General features: G+C 39.0%; 1 protein-coding gene across 2 annotated transcripts; it reads left to right on the plus strand.

Moving 5' to 3' along the window:
- The first annotated feature begins 5,220 nt into the window (after nucleotides 1-5,220).
- On the plus strand, nucleotides 5,221-18,353 carry LOC117208565. 2 transcript variants are annotated; one of them, XM_033449787.1, is made up of 3 exons: nucleotides 5,221-5,575; nucleotides 12,475-13,600; nucleotides 14,561-18,353. In XM_033449787.1, the coding sequence occupies exons 1-3, from the start codon at nucleotides 5,561-5,563 to the stop codon at nucleotides 15,646-15,648; spliced, it is 2,229 nt and encodes a 742-aa protein (XP_033305678.1). In that variant the 5' UTR covers nucleotides 5,221-5,560; the 3' UTR covers nucleotides 15,649-18,353. The 2 variants fall into 2 exon arrangements, with proteins under 2 accessions (XP_033305678.1, XP_033305677.1); XM_033449786.1 differs by having other exon boundaries at nucleotides 12,475-18,353.
- Nucleotides 18,354-22,540: the final 4,187 nt, after the last annotated feature.

Genomic DNA, 22,540 nt, shown 5'->3' on the forward strand with positions numbered 1-22,540 from the left:
TGTAAAGTTTCATTGCTGGCAGGTCTACTTTCAGTGGCATAAACCAAACATTAATTCGGTCGAGTCACTCCTGGATAGGTAACTGCGAATTGGACCAGCTGTGCTCATACACCGCCAGCCAGATATTTAACTCATTTAGTAGCGAGATCAGGTGCAATAAGCCAACAGCTTCTGATAAATGACTCGTATCGGTATTTACCAGATTTTCCGATATTATAATAATTTCCTCCTAATTAATCTGCCTGCACTACAATCTGTGTATTGATTTACTAAATTGTCTAAGATTGCTAATGAGCGATCGCACCGGAGTCCTTCTTATTTAACATCTGAACACAGTTCAGTGCACCTGCCAAGTGTCTCCGATGATTTTATTATTTATGATCATCGCTGGTACACATTACATTTACGATAAAATACTATAGAACGATAAAGCCAATTTTTCGAAGATTAATACGTGACAAGAAAATCTACGTGATCGTCAAAGCATGGGAAATCGCTTTACTGCTTCCCAAGCTTCTTCTTCAATCTTTCGATTGTTTAATTTCTAAACTACCAATCGATTAAAAAGGACCGTTTTATACGTTTTATAGTCAGATAAAAACAGGAAAACTGTCGCAGTTAATTCAAACTTAATATTTATACTTACAGTGGCTAGAAAAGGTATTTGCGCATAGTCTTAATTTCTAAGGAAATTAACGCACTTCCGTTAGAGATTCTACACATTTCGTTTCTAGGATATTTTGTAGTCATACGAAATACTATTACCCCATTGCATATTTTAAACGCTTAACAAATAAGAAAAGAGGTTCCGGAATTTCCTAGCGCTTCTTAGATTTGAAACGTTCGCTTCGTTCAAAGATTTCTCCGGACGTACATATGTAAGCAGCAGGAATGACCTCGAGGAAGAAGAAAGAAGAAAGTTTCAGCTGGGCGTACGAGATGATGCTGCCGCACCTGCGCGCATTCCATTCAGCGTGACCCTAAAATTTCAACGTTTGCTGTGCGTTCAACTTGACCGTGGATGGCGAACCGGGTCCGATACCTTCACCTTGGCCGGATCTCTATGCGACGTAGACGAATGCGCGATCACACGGCTCCGTACGCGGGCCTTGAGCGTGAAAGGGAACGACACCACTGATAATAATCGTCTGTTGAATATTCAGTGAAAATTTCTCGGCCAAATGACAAATTTACACACGCCACGCGTGAATTTTCGAGAAAGTGTTCGAAGATCCGCCGTTTCTTCGATGATGACACGCCATAATCGATTTACTTTTAATCGTTAAGATCGTTGTTCCGCTGTTATTAACGTTTACGCTTGTTTTCACAGATTCATCTAACAGCTCCGGCCTCGACTGACACGTATAGGACGATACTTCGGTCGAAAAGCGAGAAGAGGCGCAGTGAAAGTTTCGAACGCGTATTTATTTTGTGATTCACGTGAAATACTTACCTCTTTGTGGACAACGAGGTGGTAATTACCTTTGTGTCACAGTGTGTGTACTGGTAATTTGCTTTAATTTGTATTCTTATAATCTTACATGTAAAAGAAGGTTTGAAATAGTCAAGAAACGTAATTATCATTGATAATAAGTTTCATTGGAATTTTACATTGTAATATAAATTTTGGTGAAAACTGTTCTCTATGGATTGTAATTTCTACTTGTTGATTCACACGCGATATGAAACGAATAAAGATCATGAAATTATATACTCGCTGTACAAATATTTTGAAATCAAACCAATGTCATTGATCGCAATGAAACTTATGCAATGCATCTTGGAGAGCATTCGAACTGTCGCTTGCATCTCGGTCGATGACCTTTCAGTATAAAACGGACGGAACTAGATAAAAACCTGTTGTAGTCAACTTTTCTTTGCTCTGATATATGGATGGAAATTTATCAAGCGAAGGGCGCTTCGTTTTGCTGGTCATACTAGAATGTTCATTTAGTTCGTGCAGAATATAAATGCAGAATATAAGACAACAAAAATCAACAAAAATCGACAATGTCGTAAAAGTTTCGACATGCGGAGGGAGCTTCAATCCTCTTACGATATTAATTCACACTCGTAAAACGTAGATACTTTCACACCTACTGTTACCTAAAAATATATTTAACATACTTATTATCGTCGTTTAAACACTCCAGTCATAACACAAACTTACGTCGACTAGTTATATAACCTTTCTCCATATCACTGATATCATCATTCTGCTATTTTCCAAATTATACGCTCCTGTACACGAAAATTATACGCTCCTGTTAAAAGTTCCTCCATTCGATTATATAAATGATCGTACGCATGAAAATACAACCCCTTCTCTTACTTATACATCCGCCTATCTCATCCATAATGTATTAACGTCGGGCAATATTCACCTGTATTTGCGAACAGAGCGGCAGCAATTACATATCAATTTCCGGCGGAATCTTCGTTTCATTTCGGGGCTGCGAATCAGCGCTCTCCAAATAACACCGGAAACAAAAGAGAAGCCGCGTGTTTGGTAAATAAAAATAGAACGAGAGGGGAAAAATGGCGGGCGGATCGTGTTTCGTTGGACAATTAATTCCAGTGTCGCGATTAGTCGTCTTCACCGCTTTTGCATAGTGCACAGACATCCGGGTGAAACAATTTTGTTTGCGGCTCTTTCGTTATTTCGGAAGCTTTTGCGCCGGCAGAGTTGGCGGGCGCAGCATCCACGGCCAAGCAAAGCGAAACCCGCGAGGGGCGGCACTTTTGCGCTGAATTATTGATGTCAACGTAATGGACCTCAATGGGGCTGCGCAGATATACACACGGCGCTTCATCTTGCATGCACGCGCCACGGAACTACGCTTCTATCCTCTTTTTCTACATACACGTACGCGACGTCTTTAAAACGAGACACGTCGTGGTCGGATTAATTCAGCTTCGTCTCTCCGTGTCTCGAATCTGTATTTGAAAGCCACGAATCCAGGGAAAGACCGATAACGTTTAACCGGGGAACGGTGATAAATTATTGCTACCATGAAGCTTGAATTTTTCAATCTGCAAATATTTGATCATTTGATTTCATTTTTGTTGGAAGTTGAAAGAAATATTCGAAACGTATAATTAGAGATTCTAATCGCTTAGAAACTATTTGAACTACGATACCAGTTGTACCGTATGAAATTGCCGGTCATGGAATAATTAATGTTGATATTGAACGTGATTAATAAACTTCATATGGTTTACACTTTTACTCGTAATATACGAAGGTTCTTTATAGATTCAAATTTATTTTATTAAATAACCTTCCGTTGAGAATTAATTCACTAAATTAGGATCCTAGAATTTTATTTTTTATTCTATCTTGTAGTTCTTCCTATGTATTTACGATGAATAGTAACTTATATGTTCCCTCTACCATGCAAATTCCCAATATATGTAAATTCATACTGTTCAGCATAAATTACATTGACACGACATTATTTCTACCACGCTGTGATAACTATATATGGAAGAGAAATTCATTTAATCCGCACACATCAGGAATTCCGTCAGAGATTATATCATGCGGGACCTTGGAAGACGTACTTGGCAAACTAAGATGTCTACGGTTCACTTCTAGAACGTTTATATATACCCTCGCGTTTTGTTAATTAAGAAACCGTGCATATGTAAGTTACATGCAATTTGTAGCTTGCACAAGTACAGTGGAAAGAGAGGATGCTTACGTTACTCAAAGTGCTGCGTATGTACATAAGACAGAACCGGAAGCGTACTCTATACGCGTAACCGACGAGTACACCTCTTACACCAGTTGAATTTCTCTCGTAACCAGGATCGAAGGTCGACTACGAACTACAAGCCTTTGGTTACCACATCGTAAACTATTCGGCGAGAGAGGCTACACTCTGTTCAGTTTGATTTTGACGAAATCACCTATTTCCACTTGTTCGAATTCGACACAAGCGGAGCTGTGAAACGGGTCGCATTTCTATTTCATTGTGTTCTCTGCACCTCACTGCGCTGATGTGAGAATTACATTACTATTGTACCATAATTAACTACTTGGGCGAAACTTCAATCAACCGATGTTTCACGGTCGGTGAATCGTTACCGCGACAGTTGTAATTTATAGCGAACGAAGGAACAATTTTTTATCTTGTTGCTAATCACTTTAAGGAACCTACGGATACTTTTTTGTAGAAAAAGTTTTTAGAAACTGTTCGAAACGTAATAATTAACCGGTGTAACTGTGCCTGCTACAACTGTTCTCGTATAGCAGTCCTATGATGCGTGTAAAGCGTTGCGTTGCATACAAATTTTTCTTCGAAGTCACGACACGCATTCGTCTGTGGATTATAGACCCTCGATTTTAAGGCCTTACCAGCTCACGTGACGATAAGAAATAAAAGTTTCTACACGATTTGTTAATTGGGTGCTTAACAGTATGTTATTTATGGCGTGCGTGATCTGAACTGGCTCTGTGCAGAGAACTTGTAGTGAATAATATTTTCATTCTTAGGCCTTATAATGGTACAGTGATAATGTCGAGGACAGCAATTTTTTCGCATGTAAAAGTTCTTGAACAACGAGATTTTTACTGTTTAATCGTAAAGGCAGATTTATTTTAAACAACGATGAAACCATTAAAAATAAAAACCTGAATATTCTAACATCCGCATCGTCACCTACTGAAATAAATCAATCTTCTGTCGTTCGCAGCAAAATTTTCAATCGTAGTAACCTTGACAAACACTTTCAAGAATTCTCAGTTTCAACCCATTCACATGCCACCACTCCTCAAATTCTTGTCGCAAAAGTATTCCACGGAAATGTTAAACAGGATGTTACATTGGTCGAACAATTTCTCGGCACTCGCAATTTCGATGATACATTGTTCGACATCGCTGCAGAATGCTCGGGATACGAGTTTATCGATATAACTTTACGTATTCGCACGGGACCGATAAGCACCATCGGTCCAGTACTTCCGTGTGCATCTTTCTTCTCCAAGTCGGAGGCAGGGCTAGCCTACTTTCTCTACAAAGAGAATTTTTAACCGACGCGACGTGTGAGGGTTTCCCCTCTCCCTGTGTTCTCGTCCTGAACATCACCGCGACTCTCTTCCTCCCTCTCTCCTCCCTTTCTCTCATTCTCTCTCTTCCCCTCTGCCCCTTCGTCGTCGCCGTCTCTGTTCATTACTCCTCGTGCTCTCGCTCTCTCCTCTCCGGTTTGTCGTTTCCTCGATTTACTCGACAAGCTCAGCCGAGAATTCCTCCGGCTTAGTACCTCTCTCAGAGTCTATATAAGCGGAGTGTTCATACAAGACCGAGCATTTTTTGTGTTAGTAGTGACGGAGTCGTGGGTCTCCTCCATCAAAGAGGTTGACTACCGGTCGGAGAGTGTGAGGATGGTGTGCACGATGCGACACGGTAGGACCGCGTTCGATTGAGCCTGAGGAAACGCTGAAACGAGGAACGCCGCGCTCTGTCTTTTTTTCGGTGTGCCGACAAATCAATAAAAAGAAAGCGATTTGTCGTTTAATTTGTGTACAGTGCTGGCAGCAGTTTGCGCGGGTGCAACCATGCTTCGAAGCAAGGTAGGTGATCGTGGATCTTCGAATATCATCGATCATTGCGCGAACGACGCTTCTTTATTATTTTTTCGTTCGACGAACGGTTCGTGTGTTGTTCAGTGCTTTGACAGCAGGATCGCGATTTCGCCAAGTTCCTTCTTTCGTTCTTTGATGTTTGATGGATCGTTTGGAGTGATCAAGGTGGACCGACGATCTGTGATTGCGACACGAATTCGTACCGCTGCGCTGTTGCAATTGAGCGGAAGGATTTCCGACACGAAAACAGTAGTTTTGTCGTAGATGTAATTTTCTCCTCGGGTCGAGAGCTGGGAAAGTTTGTTACTCGCTAATCTTTATGCTGATGATTTCTCGCTGTTACATTCGGTAAACTTAGCGTGCGGTATCCGGCGTAGGTGTATTTCGTAATTGAGCGTGACGAACTGTAATAATTTCAATTAATTTTTGCTCGTATAAACTATCCTCTATATTTCTTGCTAACAGATATAGCTTAATTGCAATTGTAAATATGAATATTCCGAATGACAAACAATTACTTCTATCGACTGGTATCATTGGATTATAGACGACCACTTTGGATTATGTTCGAATTGGATTATTTAATGTTGTATCACATATAATATACAGTTAATGCAGAATGTAGACGAAGTAATCTAAAATTAAGCAATTTAAACCAAAGTGTCGTGGATCATCTAACCTTTAAGGATACTAGTTGAAAAATTAATCTTGCTTAATTTTACGATTATAAAAGTTTAGAATTAAATTCTTATAAAAGAGTTAATATAGCAGTAAAAATATGAATATGGTGTACTTTTTTTTTAAATATCACAGTATACTTTGACTCCTTATAAAATGTTGTTCAACACTCGACAAACCATTTAATCGTAGCGAAAAATACAGTTTCGCGGAAAACGTTAATCCCGTTAATCCCTGAATTTAAATTTCGTGCGAAAAAGGGGCGCGCAAATTACAAAATGTGGCCTAAGTGGTAGGAGCGTATTCATTATCGATAATTGCACGGCGACGATTTTAAAGCACAGATTAAATAATCGTAGGTTTCTTATCGGCTCTTGATAACCATTCAGCCAGCGTTTCTTATTCTTAATTCATCGTTCCGGTGTCATTAATTTTAAGCAGTTACTCTTCCTTTCGACTAACACCTTTCATGTTCAGGAATATCTGCTGTTAAGCACGTGTATCATTAACCGATCACGTTAAGAACAACAAAATCTGTAAATCTTTTTCTTAGCGCGTCGAATGGAAAATAAAATGAAATAATAGCTGTTAGTTTTTAAGATCTGTTGAGATATTAACGACAGCAAATACGAGTGAAAAGTCCAGGAACGTAAAGTTAGTTAACGGAACTTCTCTTTGAACGTGAAAGTAAAAAATGAAAAATGTCTTAGCTACTGAATTAATCGTGGACAATGTTACGTCAACATTATAAGAATAACTAAACATGATTATACCTTTTGCTGTTCAATTAAGACTGAAGGTATAGAAAGCAGTAATTTTAGTTTGAAGTTATGGCAATCGACAGATATTTGCTGGCATAGGAACGATGGCGAAGTATTGGAATATAATTAGAGAAATTTGATAATGTAAAAGTAACAAATGAAAAGCTGATTTTCAAGTGTCAATCATTGCTTGCTGATTCAGGAAGTTGACCTAAGTTGCAAAATAAAGTAAAAGTTACAGCTTTCTTTATATAAAATATCATTAAAAGAAATGGCAAACTTCACGCTAGTGTTTTTAACTCTTTATTTTCTGTTTTGTGAAACTTTGCATTCCTTATCGTGCATATGTATCTACTAATTTCACAACAAATCACCTCGGCTTTACTAGACTGTAAAATTGCCAGAATTATACGTTTGAGTTACAGAGGATTCTTAGCAATAACGTCTACCGTTTTCCTTGACAAAATGGATAGGAAAGCTATAATAATAAATATGAAAAATATTGCATAAAGCATCTGCAAACCAACTAGGCAGAAATTGTTTAAAACGTAAGAGTCTGATGGAACAAATTACTTCTTGTGCTAAAAACTAGCTGCTGTGAAGCGCAACCGTTTCATTCCGTAGTCTCATCTACTCTCTGTTGTGTACTTGATTAGCATTCCATGTGGAATGTCCTACACAATATTTACATTTCATCTAGCAATAAAAATCCAAGTGGAATGTCCTACACAATATTTACATTCCATCTAGCAATAAAAATCTTGTCATTACGAAATCGAAGCGTGAAGAGCTTTTCAGATAGTTCAATTTCGTATGACGACATTTATTTCGCTGAAGCTAACAAACGCTAAACTAAACGAGAATAGTGATCAATGTCGTACCAGTTAGCGTACGCTACGCTAACTTACACTTTTACCGAACCAACCGGTTAGCCACAGCGACGGTCAACGATCCACGATCCTTAATTTGTTCCAAACACAGTTTTGTTCGCTTATGAATAGACTATGGATAGTACCGCATTTATGGAAAAGATGGAAAAATACAAGAAATGCATATTATCTAGCGTCTAAAAGTATTTGCATATGCAATTTCGCAGTATCAAATATTTATAGTCATATGAAGGTATCACTAAATGATGCGAAATTTAATATACTAATTAATTAGTAAAAATCGTATAGCAATAATACGGGTTATAAATGTTACGATAAATACGATGATGCACAAATATTTTTCGTAGTCACTGTAGATAAGTATATAACTTTAGATTACTAACTAATTACTACGGTAACTTATTATATTAGCTTATACTAGCTAATAAAATACATCATGGGAAGCGTATAACTTTTAATCGTTTCTTTTTCTCTTTCTTCGAAAAGTTTACCGATTTACGAAATCACGAGTGCATGTGCATCGAAGAAACAGGGGAAGCGGAAACAGCGAATAAGTTTGGTCGCGCGCGCAGAGAAAAGTTGGAGCTCGCACGTGGAAGGAAGCTAAATAAACATCGGATTTTCCGATGAATCGTATCGTATCGTTCGATAAGAAGTGATGGCTTCCACCGTGTTACGTGCACTTGTGCTACGTGGTCGGAATATATGACTATGCATGAAGGAGGTGTTTGACCTAGTCACAATCTGCCTACATCGATGCATTCGACCGTCTACCCGTTCTGGTTACAACATACGTTTAAACTATTGCACACGCGAGCGCACAGTTTGCGCCTCAATAAGTGGGCGCCACGTTAAGAGCGAGTCTTTGCAACGCCACGTGAAAATGATATAGAAAGAGATTGCATCGAGGACCAATCATTTGTAATCGAAGGAAATATGAAATTTATTTATTTTTAATTATTAGACACAGTCCTCGTTCATTAGCATGATATTTTTTACATTACATGTAACTTTCAGTTAAGCAAACTATATTGGAGTATACGTAAGCGAGAAATATTTTGTCATGTGAAAATGATATAGAAAGAGGTAACATAAGACGATCAACCATTTGCATCCGAAGAATGAAAAGTACACTCTTATTACAGCAATTTTTCTCGTATTACATCTAACTTTCAGTTAGGCAGACTATATTCAACTATACGTGGACGATCGAGATTTTGCTCTTGAATATCTACTTTCACTCGAACAAGTTCAAGTAATATTATATGTAATACTCTATATTAAAATAAATGATGTAGTATTTATTGTAAATAATTATTTGTATATTAATATTCATTCTGGTATCGATGTATAGTATTTAAAGAAGAGGTAAATTGCTAAATGTTCTGATGAAAGAAAAATATAAAGATTTGAAAATACTCTCAGAGTTCATCAATCAATGCTATTTTTGTGACAAATGCTTCCAACTCACGCTATCTGCGGTAACAGCGTAACTTATTACCTGTCACATAGTTATAAGAGGTTGTAATTCATATTTTTTTTTTTATCAGAACAAAGTAGAAATCGAAGCCTTTCGTGTTTTAGTTTTACGATCATCAATGTAATAAGCAAGGTTTATTTGTTTTTCTTTTTAGACAAAATATATGCACCTTAGGCTTTACATATATTATAAGTTTTTATACAGGAGAAGATTTGTGTAAAAAATGAGGATTGTATAGGAGTCAGAATTCTTTTCCGTTTTATTTGTAATACATACATATAATTCATTTGGGTATAAAAATTCACATAATGAGAATCGATAAAGTAATAAATTCATTTAATTTGTTATATGCTTCTACTAATTTGAAATGAAAAAAATGTAAATTAAACGTTTATAAAGTTATCATACTACACAAAATACACAAAAATATAGAGAAAAAATAAAATGGACGATGGATGCACATTTACATAGATTACATTTATACATTATGAGATAGATGAATCTATAAAAATGCAAATTTATGTATTTTATGGAAAACATAATTGTTGAACAAGTCGCAAACACAGTCAGTACGAAAGCCTCCCCCTATTCTTAAATTGCATCAAATCAAATTTTACATTTAATTGATCTTACACACAGTTTAAAGAAATGTCTCAATTCATTACACTTGTTCAATAAAATAATCAACAAAAATAATGTGATATACAATGTTTCAGAAGAATATATACACTTATTATATGAATACGAAATATTAAAAAAGGTACAAGCAATGTATTAATATCTTACAAGTTCTTGTCTCTTATTTTTCCTTAGTATCGGTGAAGTCATCATATAATCATTTCATCATAAAGTTATCATTATTATAAAATTCATTCTGACACTGACAAAGTAAAAGGTTCTGCAGTTTCCGATATAATTTCATTTTCAGGGTTTTGTGACTCAAATGTTTATATTTTCCTTGATTCATTCTAAAAATACATTAATATATTATGGAAGTTCGAAATCGTTAAAAATTTCAAAAACGTGTAATATTCCCAGAAAAAATATTGCAAAGATATTTGTCGAACACATTTTCGAATTATATATTAGGCACTTTAATAATACGGAAATCCCAATGAATAAGAAAGACAAAGATACAAATAAAAATTTAAGATAAGATTTATACTCGGATGCCTCTTCATTCCATGCTTATTCTTGCATTGCACTTCTCGTTGATGCACTTGGGAGAAAGTGCGGCATATTATGTTAACCTTGCATCTCGGTCATTGTGCCACTTAAGACTTCCAAGGATGGCTTCTTGATGACATTTACAGCTTCAAACTTGTGCGTTGCTTCTTGTTTCTTATCTAGTATCTTTTATAGAAAACAATCTGGTTGTCACAGCAGAATGAATATCTATTACCGTAAAAAGAGATATAAACCTCTCCCAGTTCTATTTGTCCTCAAAATAACTTTACGAGATATCGAACCATCTTCATTTCATTTCATAGTATAACAGCGTTTCATTAGTACATTTATAGTACAAGAGTAATCTTCGTTTTTGCCTATTAAACGCAACAAACTGTAATATTTACAATGCTTACTGCACTTTATTCGTTTAATTGTAATCATGAAGTCAGTTAACTTCCTTTCGATCATTTCAATTCTTACCCAACCGTCTGGCAGTACAGCAAAACAACGAAGAATATAAAATAAACGATTTAGAGAATACTTCTTCGTTTTCAAGGCTTCTTACGTTTCTGGTTTCAGACATAAATACATAATTTCAATTTTTTATTGGCAATGAATATTCATAATGGCATAATAGCAAATCATGTATTTCTCGTGATTTAACGAGAAAGAATTTCAAGATGACGATGTATTTAAGTATTAAGTAATATTTCATTAGCGTTATATGAAATTTTTGATAACAAATTTTTATTTGTGCAATCTTTATTGTGTACATGTGTAACACTTGTTTAACATTGCGATGAAACGAAATCCAGAACTATCGGAGATTGAAGTGAAAATACTACTTTTCTCAGTCATATTCCCATACATTATACGCCATCTTTGTAATTAACGTAATTATTCACGGGTGCCTGCGTTTAATACTTACAGTGAGTAAATGCAGGTTCATATAATTCTCACATGCATCGGGATGACTAGTTCGCCTTGCGCCAACCGAGGTTGTAAACTAGCTTAAAGTCTCTCACGGCCTTCAATTTGGAACCATAGACAATGTGTGCTGGCACGAGCGAAATGTGCACACGATACCGAGCTACACTTATGTTCCCAACCAACTAATTAGAACAGGAGAAGATGTTAGACTACTAGTTAACTGTCAAACCTAAAAATTTCAGTAATCTAATATTTATCTTCAAGCATAATAAGAAAAGATATTTAATCAAGTTGAACAAAACAATTTTGATCAATGATTAAAATTGATACTTTGAAATCTCCTTTCAAGATAACGAAATGTACAGAAGCTGAATAATAGACAATTCAATCGATAAAGTCTGCTTGATAATACCAGTTTTCTCATTGAATAAGATATCGAATACATTATAACAGTAGATAATACGGTTCTTAAATTTTGTAGAAATATATCGATCACATTCTCGGTACACGCACATATTCGTGGAATGTTTACTTTCTCTAATCTCGTTCCTTAGTTATTTAGTACAGACAATTATAATAAATTGCATATTATTTACGCTCCAGTTAAGCTTTGTTGTACTTTAAGCGATAATCATAACTATTATCATTTAATAAATAACTAGTTATCTGTTGCTTTGGTTACACTATATTAATCTTGCTGCTTCTTTGGATCGTTTTAGACCGAAACGTGCTTTTTATTCTTAACAAGTTTGAAGAAAGAATGTAAAAATCATTATTGATAGGTATCATTTCCGTTTCAATTGTACCTCTTATAATACATTTTATGCATATAGTAAATCTTATTGCATGTTAAAACAAGAGTGAGATCGGGACATACAAATTTGAGGACCGTAGCAGGATCAAAGAAACAATGTATTTTACATTGAACATCGTCAAACTATGACAAAAGAAAAGTTGAAGAATTCGGTTTGATTTCAGATGGCAATTACGCTGCTCTGCGTTCTGCTGATCGGACACCACGTCCAGGCAGTGGTTAACAAAGCGCAATCCCAAGTGCTTGCTAACAAGGAAGAAGAGAAACTGAACGAAATTAAGGCTAACGAAAGGATAAGCAATTATGGTCCACCTGCCGATGACTATGGACCTCCGATCGGATCAAATATTAAAGGACCAGCACCGGTTTACGGCCCACCGGAACTAGTAGGTGATCAAGGGCCAACACCTATATATCCGCCACCACCGCCAGACATTCCACCACCTGTCTACGGACCACCATTATCTTCATATGGACCGCCACGAATTATTAAACCGCTTCATGTTCCATCGAAACAAAGTTTCGGCCCTCCTTTGTCTCCGTTGCCTTCGAAGCTGAGTTTTGGCTCGCTGAAACTTCATTACGGGCCACCGAAGCAACATTATGGACCGCCGTATTCATTCGCTTCGTTTAGGCCACCGAAACCTCAATACGGTCCGCCATTGAAATTTACGTCCTCTGTGTCTAATCAATACATAGCCGTGGGATCCTCGAGTCTTGGGCCAACGAAACCGGCACACGGACCTGCCATTCCCGTATCTCTCGATACCTATGGCGTGCCTCCGCAAAAACTAGCTGTTCAATTTACTTCTCAACCGAATGACAACTACGGACCACCTCCTCCACCATCGCTTTCGGTGGTGCCCGAGGCACAATATGGACCACCTGCTGGTGATCTGTACAGACCACCTCCACCAATTCCTCCACCAGGAGTGCCAGCACCACCTACACCGCCCGATATAAAGTACGACGGCTGGCAACCCATTGCTGGATTGACCAATCAACATGGACAGCCTGCGAACACTTACGGACCTCCATCTGATGAGCACAGAATTTTGGATGGCCATTCCGTGGGTGTGCACATTGGACATTCTACGAGCAACGTTATCGAGAATCCAAATGTACCAAATGATTCTTATGGAGTTCCGATTCACAATCCTGAGGCTCAAGACTTGAAGACCTCGGTGAAGTCTAATTCTAACGATAATAAAGGCTTACCACCGCCACCATTGCCGGAATACGAACCATTCCACAACGAAAACCCACCAAAGAAGGAACATCATCAAACAGGTGTGCATGGTCAGCTTAATTTACAATACGAAGTGCCCAAGGTAGAACCGCTTTCTATCGTAAAGACCGTTGGATTCGAGTTGCTACCTACAAATCCGTCATTAACTTCGGATCATAGTGCAGGATTGCCCACGTTAAAGTTACCCGTGCTTGATACCGGATCCCATTTGAATCTCGGCAGTGGAGACTCTCACGCGTTCCAGAATCTAGGAAATGATTTGTCGCTATCGCAAATATCTGTAAATGGCCTCTCCAATAACTACGGCCCGCCGTTATCCAGCATTTCCTTTGGAAAATTGAATTCCATCGAATCGGGCATTCCTTTGCCACCACCTCCAGTTCTCGACTCATACGGCGCCCCTCCTCCTTCATCCTACTCGCCTAATGGTCCTTATCCAGCTGCCGAAGCAGGTCGAGCATCGTCGTTTGCTTCTTTCGCATTACACGGTAGCTCGCTTTTTAAGCAAAATTTGCATTACCATCGTCCTCACGGATCGTTTAGACATCCATTACCCCTTCCAGGTACCCTGATTCCTCCAAGAAACCGTGAACCGATTAAGTTCAAAGAATCCGTTCCTAGCGGACTTTTGACTAACCTTAACCGTTACTTGCCACCGCTGAGACACGTTGAGCTAGCCAAGGCGCCAAAAACTTACCTTCCGCCCTTATCGTTCGAGCAGCAGTTACCTGCCCTCCATGCTCCAGTTGCTTTCAACAAACTACCCAGTGTCAGCTTGAATTCGCCAATAGCAGCTCCGAATGCCCAATATGGCACGCCATTATCCTTCAGCAACTTTAACACTCCAGCGCCAGTGTTGACGTACGGAGCGCCTAACTTTGGACCCGCTTCTTCCTTCGTCTCCACCTCCACTGGCTTTGGCAACAATTTATACAACAGCATCAGCAACACCATAACCACCACGTATGGCACCCCGGTAGTGAATTTACCGTTGTCGACAGGTGGTGGACACGATTGCGGTTTCGAACAGACGACTGGTACGCAGTACAGCTTCGAGGATCTCGGAAGCCACGCGTTAAACGTCGGCTCTCACGGCTCAAGTTTCGGGGCCGCTCTTTCCACTGGTCTCAATCAGAATTCGCTGTTTAAAGAGGGTTCCTTGTCAAACGGTTTTAGTGGGTTGGATATCACGCAGTCGATAGGTCAGCTAAGCCTGGAAAACATAGAGCAACCGAAAACGAACCTGAAGGACAGCTACGGCAGTTCGATAGGCGTGAGCTACGCCACTTCTGAAAACACGGACAACGTTTTGTCCAGCGACCACAGTCAATCGGCTGAAGTCACAAACGTACTTTCGGCGCCACCCGCTATACAATCTCAAGAGTCGTTCTCCTCGAACGCCCATTTCCAACAGGAGAACGGCGGAATAAAAGCTGGAGCATTAACCGCGAGCTTGAACGAGCAAGGATACGGCCATGCAAAGAATCTAGCCTCGAACGAAGTGGACGCTAGTCAATTTCTAAATACCCACGAAGGCAGCGAAGCTCTGTCCCTCGCGAAGGGAATAACGGCCAATGGAGCGGATGGTTTCGAGGTCCAGGGTTCCAAGGGAACATACACGTTGCAAATCCAGGCTGCTGATGGGGGATTAGGAACGGAGAATTCGGATGGTAGTATCAGGCACGATCAGGTGCTGTCTAATGGGCTCTTACAGGATATCCTCGCGGCTATCGAACAGCCTGAACAAGGGCAGATACAAGTTCAAGGTCATCCAGAGGCACAGCAATTACAGCACGTGTTCAGCGATTTACCGCAGGCTGGAAATATCGAAGTTCCTAAAGGACATTACATTACGGTGGCAGAGAACAGTCAAAGGAAAGATTCCGATGAATTAGGTGGACAAGCTGGCGACAGGAGCGAAGCCGAATTTAATAAAGGAGAGTCCACGAAAAAGGAGGCTGTCGCTCTCTTCTTCAACAATCAATACGGTGACTCGAGGAAAGAGATAAGGTCGGTGGCGAAAAACGAGAACGTGGCAACTGTTCTTTCGAACGATGGGAAGAACGCTAGCGGGACAAAGTCCTCTTAAATCATATCGTTTGTCTAGGAAATACTTTCGTTGATAGATTCTTCGGTAATGTATGGTAATTTATGTAACGAACAGACTTTCGTCCTCTTTCGCAATACCAAGTTAAGCCACGGTACTACGGGACTGAGGCGCAAAATTTGAAATCGTTCCGCGTAGAAGTTATTAATTAAAGTCATTAAGTTAAAGACTATATTTTTAATTACAAAATATTTAAATGTTATATATTATATATAAATATTATAGTTACGAAATGTCCTATTGGTAGAAACGAACTCAAAATCGCGCTCGCTTTCGATCGTTTCCACCAGATTGCAATCTACAAACGGATTTGATTACTCTTTGCACCATAACGATTATCATTGATTACTGACTCGTGAGAAACATCTTGAGTTTACATTCCATTTTAGAGCATGCCGGAATGAAACGGAAGCCACAAATAGCCTAACATTCCGCTAGGAAGCGAAAACGATGATCGTTTCTTCAGAAATATATCGGTGACAGGTTGTGAAGTCGAAGGGTTTACTCAAAAAATTCTCTTTCTTCGGCGAAACGGTAATCGCGTAACGTCATCGGCGAATCTCATTCTCCTTTCTTTCTTCTCACGCGAAAATACTTCATGTTCGCGAAGGCAGATCCTATCAGAGTTTAATTGCGACACAAGCAAGCACCGAAAGTTCTCGAGTGTTCCTCCGTTCCTTTCCGAAGAACCATTCTACTCGCCTTTTCACTCGAAAACTCTTCAGGAGATGGAGAGGTTTCATGTGAACGAAAGCAAGTAAAAGTATCAGAGCGATCCGTTTCGGGGTCGACGAGCAATCGTGTCATGGCCATTCGCGCGAGCCAACACATCTTAGAATCGACGTTTTCTAATCGCTCGATTGACGCACGAGTGTCTAACGCGACAAGAATTTAGATCGATTACAGATTTACATTACAGATTTGGGTCGTTCGATTACAAATCGTCGTCGTTTGAGGAATAAAAGGCGGGAGATGGCCGTATTGAGCAACTTTCATCGTTGACGTTCGGGCACGTGATCGAACGAGAACGCCAGTCTCTCGCGCACATCCACATCTTTAACCTTCACCGAGGTGAAAGTTCAGTACCTCGTCCAACAGCTTCGTGGTAGTGATACCTACCTTTTGCGAGAATCTCGTTTCCAGTGAAACGCATTTGCTCGACTCTGCGGGCGTTCAACGAGCGCGATACACACGGTTTTGCATACCTTTGTGACAATAACAGGTAGATATGCATATATCTAGTCCGTTGTTTCTCGATGAGATACGCTATACCCAGTTATACACCGCACTAGAGGGGATGACTTTTTAGGCGTCTCGGCTTGCTCGGGGTGTGCTAATCGTATTGAAAATAGAAACACCGTTACGTGGTACGTGGAACTTTAGCGAGATCTTGTTAATTGTAGTACCCTCGCGTTGATATTAGATACTTTTAATAGAAACACGCTACGTTGGACGCAATTTTTCATCATTTGCAATGACAATTAAATTGTAATTTAATTTATTCACCTACACACACGTATACGTTATATTATATTCTGTGCAGACCAGAGAAGAAGATAAAAAACCCTGTTTTGCTTTTAAGTACTTTTTCAAAAAGTAGATTTACTATTATTGTCAGAAATAATTTTCTGCGCTCCAGGGTTTTCGGAACGTTGGTTTCAGATGACTAGTATTATAGCATATAGCAGATTAAACGTATAGAAGCAGATAAAGCATATAGTTTCTTGCTTATGAATCGAACAAATGACATTTCCTTGTGACAAATAAGAAGAATTCCACATTGTCATTGTTAAGTATTTTCGACAATTTTTTGTCGAGTCTGGTAGTTGAGTTAAGATCACTAAATATTTTGTTTCTTTACTTCTATATCATTATGTATATTTATAGTTATATCATCGTGCATGATACTTAAGATATTATTCTCAATGCGAGGTTCTAATTTACTAACAGGATTCTATATTGCTACTTTTTCCTACAATATTTATAATATGTGTATCGCTTAATTTAGAAACGTAATTTCGTTTGAATGGAACATTTAGAACGCCTTTATAAGTGGACGCATTTAGAAGTACAAGCACCCAAAGATACACGAGTCATCCTCGTGTAAAGAAGCAGTAAAACTCAGCCGCCTGACACGTTGATAACCGACGCGATCTAACAAGCTGAAATACAACTGGCCAGAGATATAGGTAATAAAATGTTAACGCGTTCGCATGTGCGCTCATCGACGCGAGCTTAAAACCAGCTGCGTATCGCAGCGTATACGCATTCCGTATTCGGAGTAGTCTTAAACTTCTTCTACTTTTATAGTGCTGCCTGGCAAATGGTTATGCATAACTTGGTGTATTGCAGATACGTAAAATAAGTAGAGCGTATAAGCTTAAGAGAGATGCTCATTGTTAAGAAATACGCAGTGACGATGCTGCCAAGCCATAAAACACGTCAACTTGCTCCTAACTTCTATCCACCTCTATGTTCTTCCTTCCTTCCTTCTTTCCCTCTCTTTTTTTATGGATTAATTTATTATTTTATGTACGTAACGTCTCGTGCATGTGGCTTACCGTACGCACGATACGTCCAATCGACGTTATTAGTTTGTTGAACATAGCGCGCGTACGACTGTGTTTTATATATATATATGTATTTGTTTACGAGGTTGCGTTAAGTATGTAAATATACGACCTATTTGTAAATAGATGATCTTTTTTATTTCGCGGCCTTTTTTAATTCCTACTTCCTTTTAACGTGATCGTGAAACTCGTTTTCATTGGAACTATTTTGTATGTGTGACTGGCTTTGCCACTTCTTTCAAATCTCATCCACACAACTGAACAACAGGAAACGTTTCAGTTCAATCACATCATCTCTATTATCAGTTGCGAACGAAACGTAACAGCAACTAAAAGAAGATCTGCAGAATCAGGAAATAGCAGTCGTTAAACGTTACCTCGTTCCGAAAGACACTTATGTACGGACACCCAATAGAATTTCCAAGCATCTGGCGTTCCGTTTATCTCGATCGCGGTGTTTTCCCATCACGCTGTTCATTCCACTGACCGTAATGTCGACTTTCAGCGACCGACATTTACCTTTCGGGTTCGCGGATTTGTTACACGGTAAAGGGACATCTATTCCATGATATGATTTAAATATCGCTAAAACGAATTTGATAGCAATTACCAAATATCGCGAGAATGATTATTTAATGAATAAATTCGTGCTACCAATATCTTTCAGAAAATTATTCATTGACAGTGACAATTGCAGAAAAATATCTTTCAAGTCGGGTATAATAAAAAATTTCTGATTTCTTAAGTTCTTCATAATTCAAAGAGATTCTAATGACTGGGCGGTGGATGTTTATACAGATGATGTGTCGAGAGGTGGGATTTCATAGACAGAGAATATCGTTGATTTGCTAGAAAAGTGTCACGACTGAGAGTGGTAAATCTTTCAGAAAATCAGGTTTGAAATAGAAGAGTTAAAGTAGAAAATTAATAGATTACTATCCAACTACATATTTAGCAATGAAGACATTCACTTTCTCTTATAATTTAGGTCGTATTCGTTTGCATGTAATATATATGTATTTATAAAAGCTAGAATTTCTATTAGATTTATTTAATAAATAATGTATTATTTCATATATTGCTTGTAAGATTAATTAATCTACGAGGATCTTGAGTGTTTATTACGAGGAAACTAGTAGGTAGGCACGATGTTCGCCCGGTAGCACGATGTACAAACGAAAACGTACGAGGGGAATTAGGCATCTGCCACTAAGTAGGATTACGGTTATGTAAATGAAACGCTATCGTGCCGGTTAGGTTAGCTAGCGCGGACAGTTAGCGTGTCCTAGCGCTGGTCGAAATTGCTTCTCGCACACTTTCCATCGTGTCTCCGGTTCCCTTCCGCTTTTCCACCGCTTCTTTCCCTTCAACCCTTCAATTGGCTCGACCTCGCACGGTTCTCTTCGTTTCCTCCATTATTCCGTTCTTCGCGCAGCAGACAATGCGATCATAAGGCTTCCTTTGCAAACTGAAACTCCACTAAACTATGGGAATGTTCGCACGTTTTCGGTTATAAAACCGGGCGCGTACGGTAACGCGAAGATTTCCGCTCGGTTAATTTGCCCCAGAGACGCGTTAATTGTTCGTTTTGCCGATTTTCAACGTCTTTCGTCGTTGGTCGTCCAGCGATACGACTAATGAAAACGTGTAACCTTAACAGAGAATTGTAAATAGTCGTTTGATGTTATTGCACATAATTTTCCCTTTATCTGTTGGTACAATGTCCGCTTTCAACGTAGTTAAAATTTCCCAGGTTACTTCGCGAGAAATGTCGTCTTCCATTTTACATTTTGAGTTTCTAAAGGAAAATCAAATGGTAATTGTCGAAACTTACAGTTAGCAGTTAGACAAATTATAAAGGGCGTTCAAAGTTATTACATCATTTGCTCTGTTCTCCGAATTGAACAGATTTCCACTTACTTCGATCGTCATGCTAAAATTCTATAAAAAATTTACTCTAACAGGGAAACAAACGAAATCTCAAAGCAAAGAAAATACTTCGTACGAACATTTTCATATTTTTCCAAGAGAGCAGTTGAAAATTACCAAAGGTATGCAACATAGATAATACATTATTCGTTAGCAAATGCGATAAACTTTTTGTTTTTTAAAGTTCTAAATAAAAAGGATGCTATTATTGTTCTGGATTCTGAAATCGGAATGTCTGTTAACGAATCGTGTTTACAATAATTTATTATATTTATTATATTTCATACTTGTCATCATTGTCCCATGACATAAAACTGTTACCAATTTACATAATAATTGCTTGGCAGACGCGTTGTATAAATGAATTTTCTACGTCGTCTTCTCCTTCTGATTCTTGCCAAATGTACCTTGCTCGTTACAAACTTGAAATGCTTCCCTAGTTCACGGATATTCAAGAATCCGAGCAATTCGTGCATCATTCCGCGTCGTTTGCAAGGTAAATCCATGCTTGTTCCACAAATTATGATTGCGCGCCTTAATCCAGTCGCTCGTACGAATCTCTCGTTCCTCGTTCTTTCCGAAATATTCCTGCAGTTCGCTTCCTGTCGCTTCGTTACGCAACAGGACGCATTCGCATACGAGGAATCCATGTCGCGAAATACCGGGCTCAAAGATAGGATCGTCGCACACGAAAGACACGCGAGCAGAACGTTCTTCCGTGGAACTTTCGTAACCGTGACGAGTGTAAAGACTCGTTCAGATTAATTAAGTTACTTGAATCCAAGTCACATGAATTCACTTCAAATTCGTGTGCATAGGAATCTTTTAAAAAGTAACATTAATTCAAGACACCCGACTTCAGATCAATACCCACTTGGAAATGCATGTTTAAAATGTTGTCGGAGATGGTACAAGATGCGAAACACAAAATTAAATCGCCATTAGCAATAATTTAACAATTGATAATATTGGAAAATTGATAAATTACACACGAATAATGGTCGGTAATTTTTTAATGTAGCGACAGATCAAACTGTTGGCTTTAATACTTTTAGAATTACTATGCAATGAGAAACTTTGTTACTATCGATATTAGTTTACTGATTTGGAAAAGAACTTGTCTTTCAAATCCTTTCTTTCGATTCACTCAAATTTCCAGAGTGTATTCGATTGTCAGTCCAGTATACGCATACCGTTTCCAGCGAAAGCTCACGAGTACATTTTTGTTTCCATCATTCGATTGCTTTGATCAGGATACTCGGCGAATGTTTCGATATGAATGTTCGTAAACGTTTATAGAGACGCGCATTCGATGAATACGCGGCGTAAAATCCTCGTGGTTGCGCGAACCGCTCCGATGAACGACATTAAGCACGAAGAGGACAAACTGGCGTAACGCGGTTGCTGCGTGTCAACAACGACGACAACGATGAAAACGACGTCGAAACGCGAATTTCGTTAGCGCTCAGACAAGCTCGAAGGAACCGTAACGACTTCCTTCTCGTGTAGCTTTAATCGAAAGTCGTATCAGCGGGCTGTTGGCTGTTCGTGGAAAGCTGGTGACGAGAAGGGATTGCCAGAGATCTCGAAGGAGGGTTTTCACGGGTAGCCAGGGGGAACGTATGCATTTCTCGCGGAGCTCGGAAGTGCTTTATTTCCATAGTGAGGCGGTATCCGTACACACCGACAGTCATACTGATCTCGAGAGATACGTCGTTGCCTCCTGGGTGGTATATACGGAATATAAGGCGACTCCAAGAAGAGAAAGAGGAAGAGAGAGTCTCAGGCGTATCGTTGGTCGGTATGCTTAGCACAGCCTGTTCGCCGATGGCAAGATTGTCTTTCTTTCGGAATGGCGAATAGTTGCTAAAAGTAGAATCTAAGGAAATAAAGTAGCCCCACTGGCTGCCTCTTCTAGAATCGCTTCGACGCTACTTGACAGTATGTATACCTTGTTGCATCTTGTACATATATGTCCCGCGTTAGAGTTATGCGAGTGTGAACATACATGTCGGATGTGGCAAGCGTCCCGTTTGCAAGAGAAATAATTCTGCTACGTGAACTTTAGCATATATTTTTAACAATTTGATCGATTCAACGTCGTTACCGCTCTATCGGCGAACGTATTATTCACTCATCCGGAGTAGAATGGCTCTGAATATTTCAGTTTAGAGGAAGAAAATATTCCCACGGGCTCGCGCACACACGACTGTAATGCATACCTTTGAGGACACTGAACGTTCCGTTCATGGAGCTCCTTTTGTCTCGACTTCTCGTTTGTGAGCGATTCGTTTCTATTACCTTTACGGGATGGAAGGAATTATTCGAAGGTAACAAGATGTCTGATAGCGAACTAACGGAGTAATGAATTTGCG

Source organism: Bombus bifarius, unplaced genomic scaffold (genome assembly GCF_011952205.1).
Source record: "Bombus bifarius isolate JDL3187 unplaced genomic scaffold, Bbif_JDL3187 scf7180000008140, whole genome shotgun sequence".
Lineage (NCBI taxonomy): Eukaryota > Metazoa > Arthropoda > Insecta > Hymenoptera > Apidae > Bombus > Bombus bifarius.